General features: G+C 42.3%; 2 protein-coding genes across 3 annotated transcripts in view; one reads left to right on the top strand and one right to left on the bottom strand.

The window, feature by feature from the left end:
• Positions 1-182: 182 nt before the first annotated feature.
• DDX5 (DEAD-box helicase 5) lies at positions 183-7,426 on the bottom strand. 2 transcript variants are annotated; one of them, XM_050762443.1, is made up of 14 exons: positions 7,283-7,426; positions 6,576-6,762; positions 5,208-5,373; positions 4,759-4,855; positions 4,517-4,650; positions 4,340-4,405; positions 3,968-4,109; positions 3,726-3,886; positions 3,467-3,639; positions 3,001-3,111; positions 2,727-2,788; positions 2,579-2,638; positions 1,118-1,342; positions 183-889 (listed from the first exon to the last, which is right to left on the bottom strand). In XM_050762443.1, the coding sequence occupies exons 2-14, from the start codon at positions 6,617-6,619 to the stop codon at positions 486-488; spliced, it is 1,845 nt and encodes a 614-aa protein (XP_050618400.1). In that variant the 5' UTR covers positions 6,620-6,762; positions 7,283-7,426; the 3' UTR covers positions 183-485. The 2 variants fall into 2 exon arrangements, with proteins under 2 accessions (XP_050618400.1, XP_050618401.1); XM_050762444.1 differs by lacking the exon at positions 7,283-7,426 and adding an exon at positions 7,014-7,181.
• Positions 7,427-7,517: 91 nt separating this feature from the next.
• The window catches only part of CEP95 (centrosomal protein 95), a 28,456-nt gene continuing 23,247 nt past the window's right edge, over positions 7,518-12,726 (top strand). The window contains exons 1-3 of the mRNA XM_050762379.1: positions 7,518-7,642; positions 9,109-9,237; positions 10,662-10,769. Of these exons, the coding sequence (XP_050618336.1) occupies positions 7,624-7,642; positions 9,109-9,237; positions 10,662-10,769 (256 nt within the window). The 5' untranslated portion in view covers positions 7,518-7,623. The remainder of the gene's footprint in view (positions 7,643-9,108; positions 9,238-10,661; positions 10,770-12,726) is intronic.

The raw sequence follows: 12,726 nt of genomic DNA, 5'->3' as shown, positions 1-12,726 counted from the left end.
ACTCTTGCAATATAATAGTTCATTGTAAAGGGCCTTCTGATTCCCCCTGCCTCCCAAATTAAATAAAAAGCAGTCATTTGTTTTCATGATTAAAAACGAAACAAAACAAAAAAAACCCAGACCATCTAAGCAAAGTTTTACATGACATTATATATATAAAATAAAGTACAATTTCCACTTAATTCAGTCTTCAAATATTTTTTATTGGAAGGCCATGCATTGCCTTCATTTATTGTATTTCAAATCACTGTACATTTACTTTTGTGAAAACACTGCCTGCATTTTCTAGTACAAAAAAAACCTAAAAATTGTTTCAGGAATGTAGAGAAATATCCAACTTAAATAGCGAAAAAGTGCACCATAATTACTGCTGCACTGCAGTCATTTCTGCAATTCCCATGTTTCTTAAATAACTATCTTGTCAGATAACACACAATATAAAGAGCAATTATGAAAAACAGACATTTACATATACTTCTAAAGTCTTATTGAGAATATCCTGTTGGCATTGGATAACCAATCATAGGTGCGGCTGCAGTAGCAGGATATGCATATGCCTGTTGGTTCATACCATTGTGCATATTTGGAACATTACTTCCGTATTGCTGAGTGCTATCATAACCATTCTGGTAAGTCCCTGTTGGATTACCAGTCCTAAAACTGGTCTGTATACCAGCAGACACAAAATTACTTCCAAAGCTCCCATTAGTGTAATTTGCAGCACTGTAAACACCATTCTGAGTTTTTGCCCCAAAATCTCTTTTTAGCAGGCTAGAGTAACCTCTGTCATAATTTTCCCTGTCTCTAAAGGTATTAAATCCACCCCTTTTGCCCGCAGAGTATCTGTCCCGACGGTCATCCTTCATGCCTCCTCTACCCCTGGAACGACCTGTCAAAAAAAAAAAAAAAAATTGCAAATTGATCAATTATGTCTATGACACAAATCATTGTGGACAGAAAGAATTAGATCTATTCATTGCAGGCGTGAAATTGTTTTACAGTTTTTCAACGTAAGTTTTCCGTTCAAGGTTTTACTCACCCTCCAATACCATTTAAATGGATTTGTAGACAACGATGTGACTCACAACTACCAACATTTCCTATCAGTCATCCTTACCTGAACCTCTGTCTTCGACCAACTGAAGCAACTTGGGATTAATTGCTTGATTAGCTTCACGAAGCACAGAGATAAGGTCGCTCACTTGCTTTATGTTATTAGGTGTAAAGAAAGTGTATGCTGTGCCTGTTTTGGTACTGCGAGCAGTTCTTCCAATTCGATGAATATAATCCTCTGAGGAGTTAGGGTAGTCATAATTGATGACAAATTTCACATCTTCCACATCTGTAAGGTGTTGCAGTGTGGCAAAATAGCAATGTACGGAGTTTTGCACACCACAACAGCCAGACCAAAAATAAAAAGTTAGACAATTGTATTCCCAAGAAGGTACGGGCTGCAAAAAATACAGTTAAAATGGTTATCCATTCCCTGTAGGAATACCATTGAGGTTGAAAAAAGAAAAAAAAGCACATGTCATCTGTATAAGTTATCACCCACCCAGTGACAGACCCTGTCAAAAGGAATGTGTATTCCCTAGCACATTCCCAAATCAGCAAGTTCCCTTACAGATCATCAAGTGACATCTGAATGCTTCTGCGCAGTAGGGCCACTTAAAGTTTCACAGCAACCTCTTCATGTGCTCATTTTGAGGACCTTGAAACAAAAAAATGTACAAGGTCCTTTGCATTACACATTCATCAGAAGTTCAAACTTCTGGCCACACTGCTTGTCTTGCCAAGACCTTACAACCGCAGCTGCAAGAAAACATACCTGTCCCCCAAAAGTTGTTTTTATGCACTGTGTCTCGTCTAGGCAAGCGCTTCCAAGAAGCCAGGATTCACTTGAGAATGTGTCTCTCTCTGGCAGGTCTCGACATGACGACTACTGTGTAGGTGAGGGAGGAACTTTCAAAGCACTTTCTTTTCCCACTGACTATGTGTGAGAAGTTGCTCCTGCTCTAGATCTCATGTGCCAGTACTCACCAATTTGTAAAAGGCTTAGTACCTTTTAAAGCTGCTCTCTCCATTTCAAACTTGAACAAAAATTTCATTGAACATTGAAGTTTGGAAATATTTCTTCGACATTTCAGCAAACTCACTGAAACTCAAAGACCCACAGATCACAGTGAACAGTTTGAAACAAGGCTGTACCATGGCAGTCATGCAAAGCATGGGACAGAAGAAATACCACGGCAGTGAACTGTGAGGATAACTTCCATTTTTTCCCTCGGAGAGAACAGTTTACGGGGCAGAGGTGATATGTTCTGCCTTTTGAAGATTACTGGCACACGTTCAGCTTTTTCACCTCTCTAATCGACTGGAAGCAGCCAGCCGATCACTAGTCCTCCATCCCCCTCGAGTCCTCCGATTGTCATGCCTAGGCCTTGCCACAAAGACAGCACCTTTATGTGAAAAAAACTTAGAAAAAATGCAGAGGTTAAAGAAAGCAATAAACTTTCTTTAAAAAAGTTAAATGGAGATCTTCTGGGAAACCAAGCCATGAATGCGAGTTTGTACTAACCTAGCCCTCTGGAGGCCACATCTGTAGCAATCAGAATAGGAGCTTTTCCATGTTTGAATTCTACAAAGGAAGGCATATACATGATCAATTATCTGAGCAGAATTCTAGCTAAGTAAGGGGGGAAAAAAACTTCATTTGAAATATTTACCATTTAGAACCCAGTCACGCTCTTGTTGACTCTTGTCACCATGGATACCCATGGCAGGCCACCTAAAAGACAAGTTGTATCATAAAACTCACATTGAAAACCTCAGACTCCAGTGCTTAACCACGTCTTGTCACAGATCTCTTTAATTTCACCAGAAATTAAAAAGAATTAAATTCACTTATATTATCAGATATCCACTGCTCCTGATCCAAGTTTGCCCTTTCCTAAGCTCAGTTACAAAAAAATCTGCTTCAATGGAGGAGCCCACACATACCCATCTCTCCTCATTTTTCTGGTAAGCTCATCACATCTTCTTTTGGTTTCCACAAAAACAATGGTTTTATTCTCCTTCTCACTCATGATCTCTTCCATTAAACGAATAAGTCTAATAATGGGAAAGAGAAAGGAAAAATCCTGAGTTTTAAAAGACCATTGGTAGGGCCCCACATTTATGGTCAGCAAAACATTAAGTTCAATTTACACGGCTGGAAGTCAAAGAGGAAACACCTGCTAACCCACTTATGTAGTAGTTCGACCCTTGGTCCTTAAGTCAACCAGGGGACACGTGAATTCCTTCTATAGGAAAACTATAAACGGTGATAATCATTATTTGAAGAATTCAAGATATTTTCAGAAGGATTAATAGGCTAACTAAACGAAATCACACCAACTGAAATAACAATGATCCCTCAATTTTAGCAAGGTTAGGAAACGAATATAACAGAGTTAATAAAACTTACTTTTCATCCTTTTCTACGTCATGACACACATCCACAATCTGAAGAATGTTGTGGTTTGCACTCAGTTCAAGTGCACCAATGTTTATATGGATATAGTCTTTCAAGAAATCTTCAGCAAGCTGTCTTACTTCTTTTGGCCAAGTCGCACTCCACATTAGAGTTTGCCTATCAGGCTAATGGATTTTGGAGGGAAAAATTAGTGTCAGACTAAAAGTGAAAATAGAATTGAATTTGATCACATATTTCAAAGGACACTTACTCTTATTTGATCCACAATCTTCCTTATTTGGGGTTCAAAACCCATATCAAGCATTCTGTCTGCTTCATCAAGGACAAGATAGGTTGTTCTTCTCAGATTGGTTTTCCCACACTCTAAAAAGTCAATCAGTCTTCCAGGAGTTGCAATACAAATTTCCACACCTTTAATTAAACACGTAAGTGTAACTATAATACCTAAAATATTTAGCACCAATAACAAATAAAACTCTTTTCATTACAGACCTCTCTCCAAATCACGTATTTGGGGTCCCTTGGGAGCACCACCATAGATACAAGTAGACTTCAAGCGACATGCTCTACAATATTCAGCAGCTACTTGCTGCACCTGTTGGGCCAGTTCCCGAGTTGGTGCCAGCACCAAACACTAAGGAAAGAGAAACAGCTTTCAGCACAAACCTGGATACTAAACTATTAACTTATTAGTTATGATGGCAGATCCTTTCTTCATGTGTTGTCCAATACCCAAAGCAACTCCAGCTGAATAAGGTGAGCTAACCTCTGTATAAAACCACCACAAATAATTACATCTTTTACTATGTAGTCTAAAAATCTATATATTACACTTCTAATAAAAAGTTAAAAATATATACTTACAATGGGCCCATCGCCTCTCTCTAGGAATGGCTGATGATTGATGTGGACAATGGCAGGAAGCAAATACTATTTGGGGTGAAGACGGGGACAAACAGAAATCACGTTAAAATACTCTTGTTTTTAAATTACCATTCTGTTTTCCTGCACATATTACATCAAGAGTTCTCTCAAACTTACAGACAATGTTTTCCCAGATCCAGTCTGTGCCACTCCAACCATATCCAATCCACTTAGAGCAACTGGCCATCCCTGAGCTTGAATAGCAGTGGGTTCAGTGAAATTCTGTCTTGCAATAACATCCATGACATTTGCTATAATTAGTGACAGATATTTAACAAAAATTAGTGATGCCAAGGAAAGGAGAAGGTAGGTGGAAACAAAAACACAGGGGTAGGGTAGAACTGAAAAGTAGCACTCACCAGGGAAATTAGCTTCATAAAAATTTAGAACTGGCTTCGGGCAGTTGTGACCTCTAACTGTAATTTCCTTGCTTCTTCTGTATGTTTCCACCTCTTGCTGCAAAACAAATTATAACAGTCTTAAAGCTCATGACAACCACCCCTAACTAAATACGTAATTGGCAAGCCCCTAACTTCATAACTTAGTAACTAGTTTAAAGTAGCTTCATTTTAATCTGGAACCGCGTATGAAAACCCTATATGACAAACCGTTTATTCTGCTATACTCAATCTAAAAAAAAAAAATTCCCAAAGCCACCTATTTGCAAAAGTGAGTCACACCTTTCCCAATTATGAAGTCAGAAAACGTAACTCTACCAAAATTGAGTTATTTGCAAAACACCTGTCAGAATTTCATTTACTAGACTCCATTGAGTTACAGCCTGATGAAGCCACAGGAATTTACTCACTGCTGTCCGCCTAGCCAAATCAGGGTGCTCTTGATAGAAATTCTTCTCAAACTTGGGCAGCTCATCAAGATTCCACTTCTTTTTAACTAGTTTCTCCCCAGGGTTTCCAAACTTCTTTCCAGATAAGGGCCCCGCCCTACTTCCTCCAAATCGAGGTGCACCAAACCTGGAATGAAAAAAAAAAGTTATTTACATTTTCAAATGGCTACACCTAGGTTTCTAGACAGATTTGTTTACCATCCCTTGGCACAAGCTAAAGATCACTGAAAGCCGACTTCGAGAGGTAAACCTAGCACTGTCCTTAGTGATAATCTCTCTCTCAACAGCCACAGTTAACGTTTCCCGTAGTCCCAAGTACACACAACTTAGGCCACGTAAACAGCCTGGGATTTACTATATCGAAAACTTGTCACCCAGATGCCAGAATTTAGTATTACACACCACTTCTTATGGTTACTATTATCTTTCTCACCAGTCTAGCAATTCATTATCAGTGATAACAAGCCTACATGAACCGAAGAGCATCACAACGATGTTACTCATATGGCCGTTTTCAAGCCAAAGAGCTTTGATGTCAACAATCTAGACAGCACAGACAACGAAAACGAAACAACGGTTTAGAAACACTTCTGCTAGCAAACCGAGCTGGGGGGACGCCGCGGTAGAGCTCCGGATCAACGAATCAAAATTATATAACGCAGGAAAAAAGAAAAGGAGGAGCCGGCGACTACCGGGGGAGGAGTCCCGGCCCGGGCGGAGCCGGCCGGGCGGCGTTCCCGCTGGGGCGGCGCTTCCCCCTTTGTCTCGCATTTCTCTCTGCGCCACATTTTCTCGACGCTGCCATTTTGAGCTCCTCCGCCGGGCGGAGTAACAAAGGCGCCGCCGCCATGTCCGAGGCCGGCATTTTATACCCGCGACTCAGCCACATGGCTGATGCCGGCCGCCCTCCTACCCCCACAGCACCAGTGGCTTTGGAGGTGGTCCCTTCGCTCCCACAGAATGCCCGACCATCCCAAAAACACCTCCCGAAAGGCCGCACCTAACAGCTGTTCCTTCGTCTGCCTCGAAGCGTCGCGCTTTCATCCGAACAATGCGCTCCCTCTGAATTCCCTCAACAGCTACCAAATGGCAGCCGCCCCGACTGCTCCCCGACCCCCACACAAAAAGCGAGGATGAAGACACTATCCCGTCAAATCTCTCCCACTCACTGTTACGTGAATATCAAAATGGCGCAAGCCTTCGGGAAAGGAGGCCCCAAGATAGCCCGGAAAGGCCGAGTCCAAGCCGCAAAGCCCCGGCCCGCCGCCACCCTGACCCGCCCTCCCATCCCCCACCCGCCAGCCCTGAGAACTCGGCTCCCACACTCACCCTCGATCCCGGCCGCGGTCTCGGTCACTCGAATAACCCGACATAGCGTCAATGGTTGCGGTTGGCGGGGAACGAAGTAGATAGAAAAGGGTGCGACGAGTCGCTGGAAATGGCTTCGGCGACGGCGAAGCCTTGCGGGGGCGGCAGCGGAGGAGTGACGGCGATGACACCAGCCAAAGCTGCACACCTAGAGACCGGTGGAAATGAATGAGGTGCCGGCCGCTTTCCGGCAGCCGCTTTTATAGTCTGGACCTCCTCCTACGCCGCAAGGCACGCTGGGAGCCGCTCTATGACCTAATCGCCCCGCCCCTCGCGCAGAGGCCGCAACGCCCGCCGGCGTTCCGCGATCGCCGCGCTTCCACCCCACCCCGTGCCGCTCTCTCAGGTCGGGGCCCACCCACCATTGAAATGCCTCATTCTCCACTCTCTTGACCTCACCTTCTTCTCGTCTTTCCACACCTCAAGAAAGCCACCCTGCCCTTTCCCAAGCCTAGCCAGACGATAAAACAGCCAGCCCAAGCCCGCCCACCCTCCCCACTCGGAGGTGTTTACGTCTCCAAAGAGCCCTCACGCCTGTAACCAAATGAGAGGGAAGGCGGGGGCCTGGCGTTGTCACGTGACGTTACCCCCCCACCGCCCACCAGGACAGGGGTCCGCACTACTTCCCCGTTGACGTCGGCGGAGGGATACATAACGAAATAGCTCACCGGAAGTGCGCTGCCGGCACCCCGGGACCCGCCCCCAGCTGCCGGCTGACTTGGACCGTCCGACCCACGGGTCTGACAATCCTGTGACGGGTTTTGGCCGGCGGAGAATGGTCTCTAAACTTCCCAAACCGCTTCCGTGGCACGTGCTGTGAAAGGAAGTGCTCCTCTGATGACCAATCAGCGGCGAGAAGTTCTTTTAACGTCCCTCCCTCTTTCACGCCTCCTTCCCCGCGCTTTAGTTCGTGCGCCCGCCCCCCAGCGTCTGGTCTGCGTTCGGTCCTTGCAGGACACCGTCGCCGGTCTGGCAGCGTCGGAGTCCGGCGGCGACCTGCTTCCGAGACATGGCCCGCTCGGAGGCTGGTGAGTGTTTCCCTGGGGTCGCGGTGTGTGTTTACTGAAACTGTCCACCTTCAGGGAGGCCTCGGGCTAGCCCGGACTGGGTCTGGGATGTCGGCGGGGCTCGTTACTGTCAGACGCTGCGTCGCGGTGGCGGGTTCTCTGGATAGGGTCTCTCAGCTTCACCCCCTCTTCGCTTTGAGGCCGTGGAACAGCAGTATGAGGTGGGAGAGAGGCACTGGGGCGAGGCCGGTAGGACGCTCGGGTCCTGGCTGCAAAAAGAGCAGTCAGAAGGGTCGTCCTCGGACTTGTCTTTCTGTGGGGCGTCTAGCCGCTGTCCATGTGCCCTCCTCCCTTGCACTATGGGCCCTGAGGTCGTACCTCCTTTTGTAGTGGTCTTTAAAGGAACGGCACTCTTAAGGTTTATTCATGCCCCTGCCACAGAAGAATAGTGGTGCTTTTTTCTCTTCAGTGCCCTCTAGAGTCATGGGCTTTGTCTAGCACCGCTTTTGAAGAGCGAATTAATTTGGTTGTCTAGGACGCTTTCATCCTTTTCACTAGGACTGCGTACAAACCAGTTGTCATGGTTTGGCCAGTTGTGAGAAATGGGCTTGGAGAGGGGGATTATGTGCCTGGAAGATACACTCTCATTCGTTTCCAGAACGTCATGTGTCCAGAACATAGTGGAGATGTTTGTTTCTAATATCGATTGCCAGTGCTTTCCTACCAATCGTCAGGCATTTCAAGGAACAAGTATTTTAAGCTAAGTTGCTTTTGGTAGAGAAACTGTTAAACTTCGCAAATCCCAGCAATATCTAGGGGAGAGGAGAATGTGGTATGCAGGAAACGTCAACAGTATTGATAATTCTGAGCTTCATGTACTTCCAATATTTTGTTTCATGTAGATCAATATAATAAAAAAGAAAAACTAACAAATGCATTAGTGTTGATGTTGTCATTATGCCAGTTCTTAACAGCCTAAGTTTAATCACCACTTATTTGGGCACCAGAGAAATCCTGACTTGCACAAGATAATTGGGTAAACACATGACCAATACTGTTGGGAGTTTGAAGCAACATATTTTAGTAATGACTGTCTAGTAACTTCAGATTATTATTAAACTGTTGCTTATGACATAATATTCCTGTTTACTTGTAAATATGTTTTAACTAAAAACACCCACGTAAGGCTTATATAAGTAAGTAACTTAAGATTTTAGGCTGCAACAGTAACAGTTGAATTTGCAGTATAGTTTTGACTGTATAGAAATTACAGCATTCTGGAAATCATCCCAAGAAATTAAATACATCTTTTTAAAAATCATGCCTAACGGGTCTTTGAAATTCTATAACAATCAAATTCCCTATCTTCTACAAAGTTCAGTGTCTTTTTTTTTTTCTGGGTGGGGAGGTTGTTGGATTTTTTGAATGGGTGTGTGATTTTTTTCTGGTGGTATTTAAGACTGATCTTTCCCCCTTTTTCCCAACAGAGTGGGTAACCATTGCCAATAGCCTTCTTTTTAAGTGTCATATACATCTGAGAATACATGAACTTCAAGACTGTGATGCTAATGTTTTTATTGCCCTTTATCAGTCTATTTTGGGAGAAAAGGTACCAGGTAAGACTACTAAAAGCAGGAGTAATTTTGCCTATATCTTAGGTCAGAAGTTTTTGGTCCTTTAGTTAGATGCTTTGGTATTTATAACATTTCATTTTCTCTTTGCCTATATATTTTTTAATATTGCATATTAAATTATGTATTAATATACAATATTTAAATATCGTATATTAAATGGTATTTAATATTGCATATTGTCTAATTATAATATTATATTCCTTAAGGAATACCCTGTGGAATCCACTCAATAATGGCCTTGAGCAGATCAGTTTGAGGGCTCCTGATAATCACTGGTTAATCCAATCATGGCTAATGCCTTGTGAAAGTTGCATCCTTTCTGAAAATGTACCTTCAAAGGTTGTAAAATTGAGTGGAACTTGGGAATTTATTGGATCCTGTTACTTAACCAGTGTTAGGGGTAAGAATTGATATTTGTACTTGATGAACCTAATTTACCAAGACAGTTAATAAGCGCATATGTCCTTTCATCTTGCTCCCCATCTCACTATGTTCAAGAACAGGGTGGTACCAACTCAGCTTAAGTGATTCTCCCCTGTCTGCCTCCCAAAGTGATAGGATTACAGGCATGAGCCACCATGCCCACCCTGTACTGACATTTTAAATCTTTATGCCAATAATTCCAGTTGGCTACTCAAAAGGACATATAAGGGCCGGGCGTGGTGGCTCACGCCTGTAATCCCAGCACTTTGGGAGGCTGATCATTTGAGGCAGGTGGATCACCTGAGGCTAGGAGTTCAAGACCAGCCTGGCCAACATGGCAAAACCCCGTCTCTGCTAAAAATACAAAGATTAGCCAGGCATAGTGGTGCACGCCTATAATCCCAGCTACTTGGGAGGCTGAGGCAAGAGAATTGCTTGAGCCGGGGAGGCAGAGGTTGTAGTGAGCCAAGATCACGCCACTGCATTCCAGCCTGGACAACAGAACGAGACCCTGTCTCAATAAATAAACAAACATACATATATATAAAATAATCTTCCAATGCCTGCTGTGTTGTTTTTTTTTTTCCTCTTGTAGAAAGCAGCCCATAGTTATGGGTTAAAGTATCATGTCTTGGCTCCCTTACTAGACTATTAGCTCTCTTTGAATGTAGGGACCACTTTATCTTCCTTAACATGGTGGTGCTTGTAAAGCATGTTCATATATATATGTATATATAAATGGTGTAATAAATATTCAGTCAATATCCAAAATTGATAAATCGGTTCAATCTATAAATAACCAATAAAGATTCTGTTGTGTAGAGTTCAGGATTTATTAATTTTAGTCTGTACTTTACAGCATGTTCTGTTTGGGCAGAGCTTTCATAGCAATTGAGCATATTCAGTAGCCTAGTGAGAGACAATGAGATGAAAACTTGGTCTCTCATGGATACAAAATTATGTGATTTTTTTTTCCCCCACAGACCTCATAGCTATTCCTAGGAGTCAAGAGGATGATGCACACAATGTACAAGCAGTAATTGATTCGCTGGCCTTGGATTACTTACAGGTCAGCTTGTCTCACATAACAGGTTGGTATATATTTAACTATCACATAATTATGCATTTTAGTAAAATAATTGTTAGAACCGTAGACATTGTTTACTTAACCAAATGATTGAGCTTATGGAGTAGACCAAATTGTAAGATTGAGCTAAGGCAGTCAACTGATTAGAGGTCAGGCCCATGCATGAGAACTTTTCCAGGAGAGCTGAACATCGATTTTGCGATTGATCTGGGTCTGAAACGTGAGTATCCTAGCTGGTAATTTGAGGTATGTTTTTTGTTTTTATGTTATGTTGTTTTGTTTATTTGTATTTTTTTTGATTCAGAGTCTCACTCTGTTGCCCAGGCTGGAGTGCAGTGGTGCAGTCACAGCTCACTGTAGCCTCAACCTCCTAAGCTCAGGTGATCCTCTCACTTCAGCCTCCCAGGTAGCTGGGACTACAGCTGTGCACCACCATGCCTGGCTAATTTTTTCTATTTTTTGTAAAGACAGAGTTTCGCCATTTGCCCAGGCTGATTTGGAATTCCTAGGCTCAGGCAATCCCCCTGGCTCCGCTTGTGAAATTGCTGGGATTACAGGCCTGAACCACTGTGCCTGGCCGTGTTGTTTTATTTTAAAGCATACTAATGCTTCTTGTTTGTGATAGCTAAAAATTAGAAACACCTAAATGTCCATTAGTAGGGACTGGTTAAATAAATCATGATAGTTGCATACAGTGGACTGCTCTGTGGCTATAAAAGATGATTGAATATACTCTGTGCACCATGTTCCAGGTTAGGGGAACAATCTGTAGCATCTGTGATGTGAGAAAAATGTAGTACAATTATAATGGTAATGTGCAGAGTAGTATGCTAGTGTTTGTAAAAACAAAGGTGTGGAGAAGATATTTGCAGTTGTTTGCAATCAGAAGGACTGTCTAGAAGCATATACAAGAAACTCGTAATACTGATTGCCTCCAACAAAGGGAACCTTAGGGTTGCAGGAGAAAGGGACAAGAACTCTCACTGTATACTTTTTGCACTTTCTGAATTTTGAACCATATTATCTATTCAAAATTTTTTTACTGTAATTAAATCTCCAAAATAAAGTATATTATGCTGTATTCTAAAACCAAGCATACAAAATATATTTACAAATCACTATATTATGTGTATTTCATTTATGTTTAGAAATGAAAGATTATTCCAGTAAGTTATTTCAAGCTTATGAATAGAGGGAATATTGACGATGTGAAACTATAATCACAAAAAGAGGATTTATACTGTTGATTTATTCTTTGATAGTTGTAAAAGGAGATAAATGTTAATCAAGATAAGTCCCGATTTACATCTCTTAATTTGGTACTGACAAGAACAAATTTTTTGCAAAGAGAATAAAATACTTCTCTGTCTTAAGTTTTTTAATGCACTTCTAGGTGAGTCAATGGGTAAATCAGTTTGGAGATAATTTGAGAGATAGTCCCATAGTTTCCTTCTTTTTTTGCTATTTGTAATTGCTTTATCACCCAAGTAGGACAAGTTCTGGTATTTGTGCTTGTTAAACATACTATAGCAGGGTTGTTAACATATATGTTTGTAAAACTTTTTAATGCAGAGCTGTCTTTGACAGATTACACCCACCCCATGAAAAATTGTAAAACAGTTTCTCCTGCAGCATGAAGCACTGCATTCTGGCTGGCAATCTTAGTTGCTAGGTTGTCAGTATACTCACCATCCTAGAAACTGAAAAGTTTTGAGGATACTCTTGGGATATACTTAGGTATTTTTAAGCCAGAAAAACACATCCAAAACCAAGATTTCTGGTTCATTGTTTTAAACGAAAAAACTATCAAATATTGTCGTTACTAGTAGTAGTATAAAACGTCACATTTCTGGTTAAGGTTTGTTGTGCATCATGGCTGAGGTTACGATTGGCTAGATTCTCCCAAATATCAAGTTTCTACACTGCTTCTCCCATATTGGTGTGAACTCATGAGAATGCCA

Source organism: Macaca thibetana, chromosome 16 (assembly GCF_024542745.1).
Source record: "Macaca thibetana thibetana isolate TM-01 chromosome 16, ASM2454274v1, whole genome shotgun sequence".
NCBI classification, from domain to species: Eukaryota; Metazoa; Chordata; class Mammalia; order Primates; family Cercopithecidae; genus Macaca; species Macaca thibetana.
Note: the sequence above shows the minus strand (reverse complement) of the source record. Positions and strands in the feature narration are given on the sequence as shown.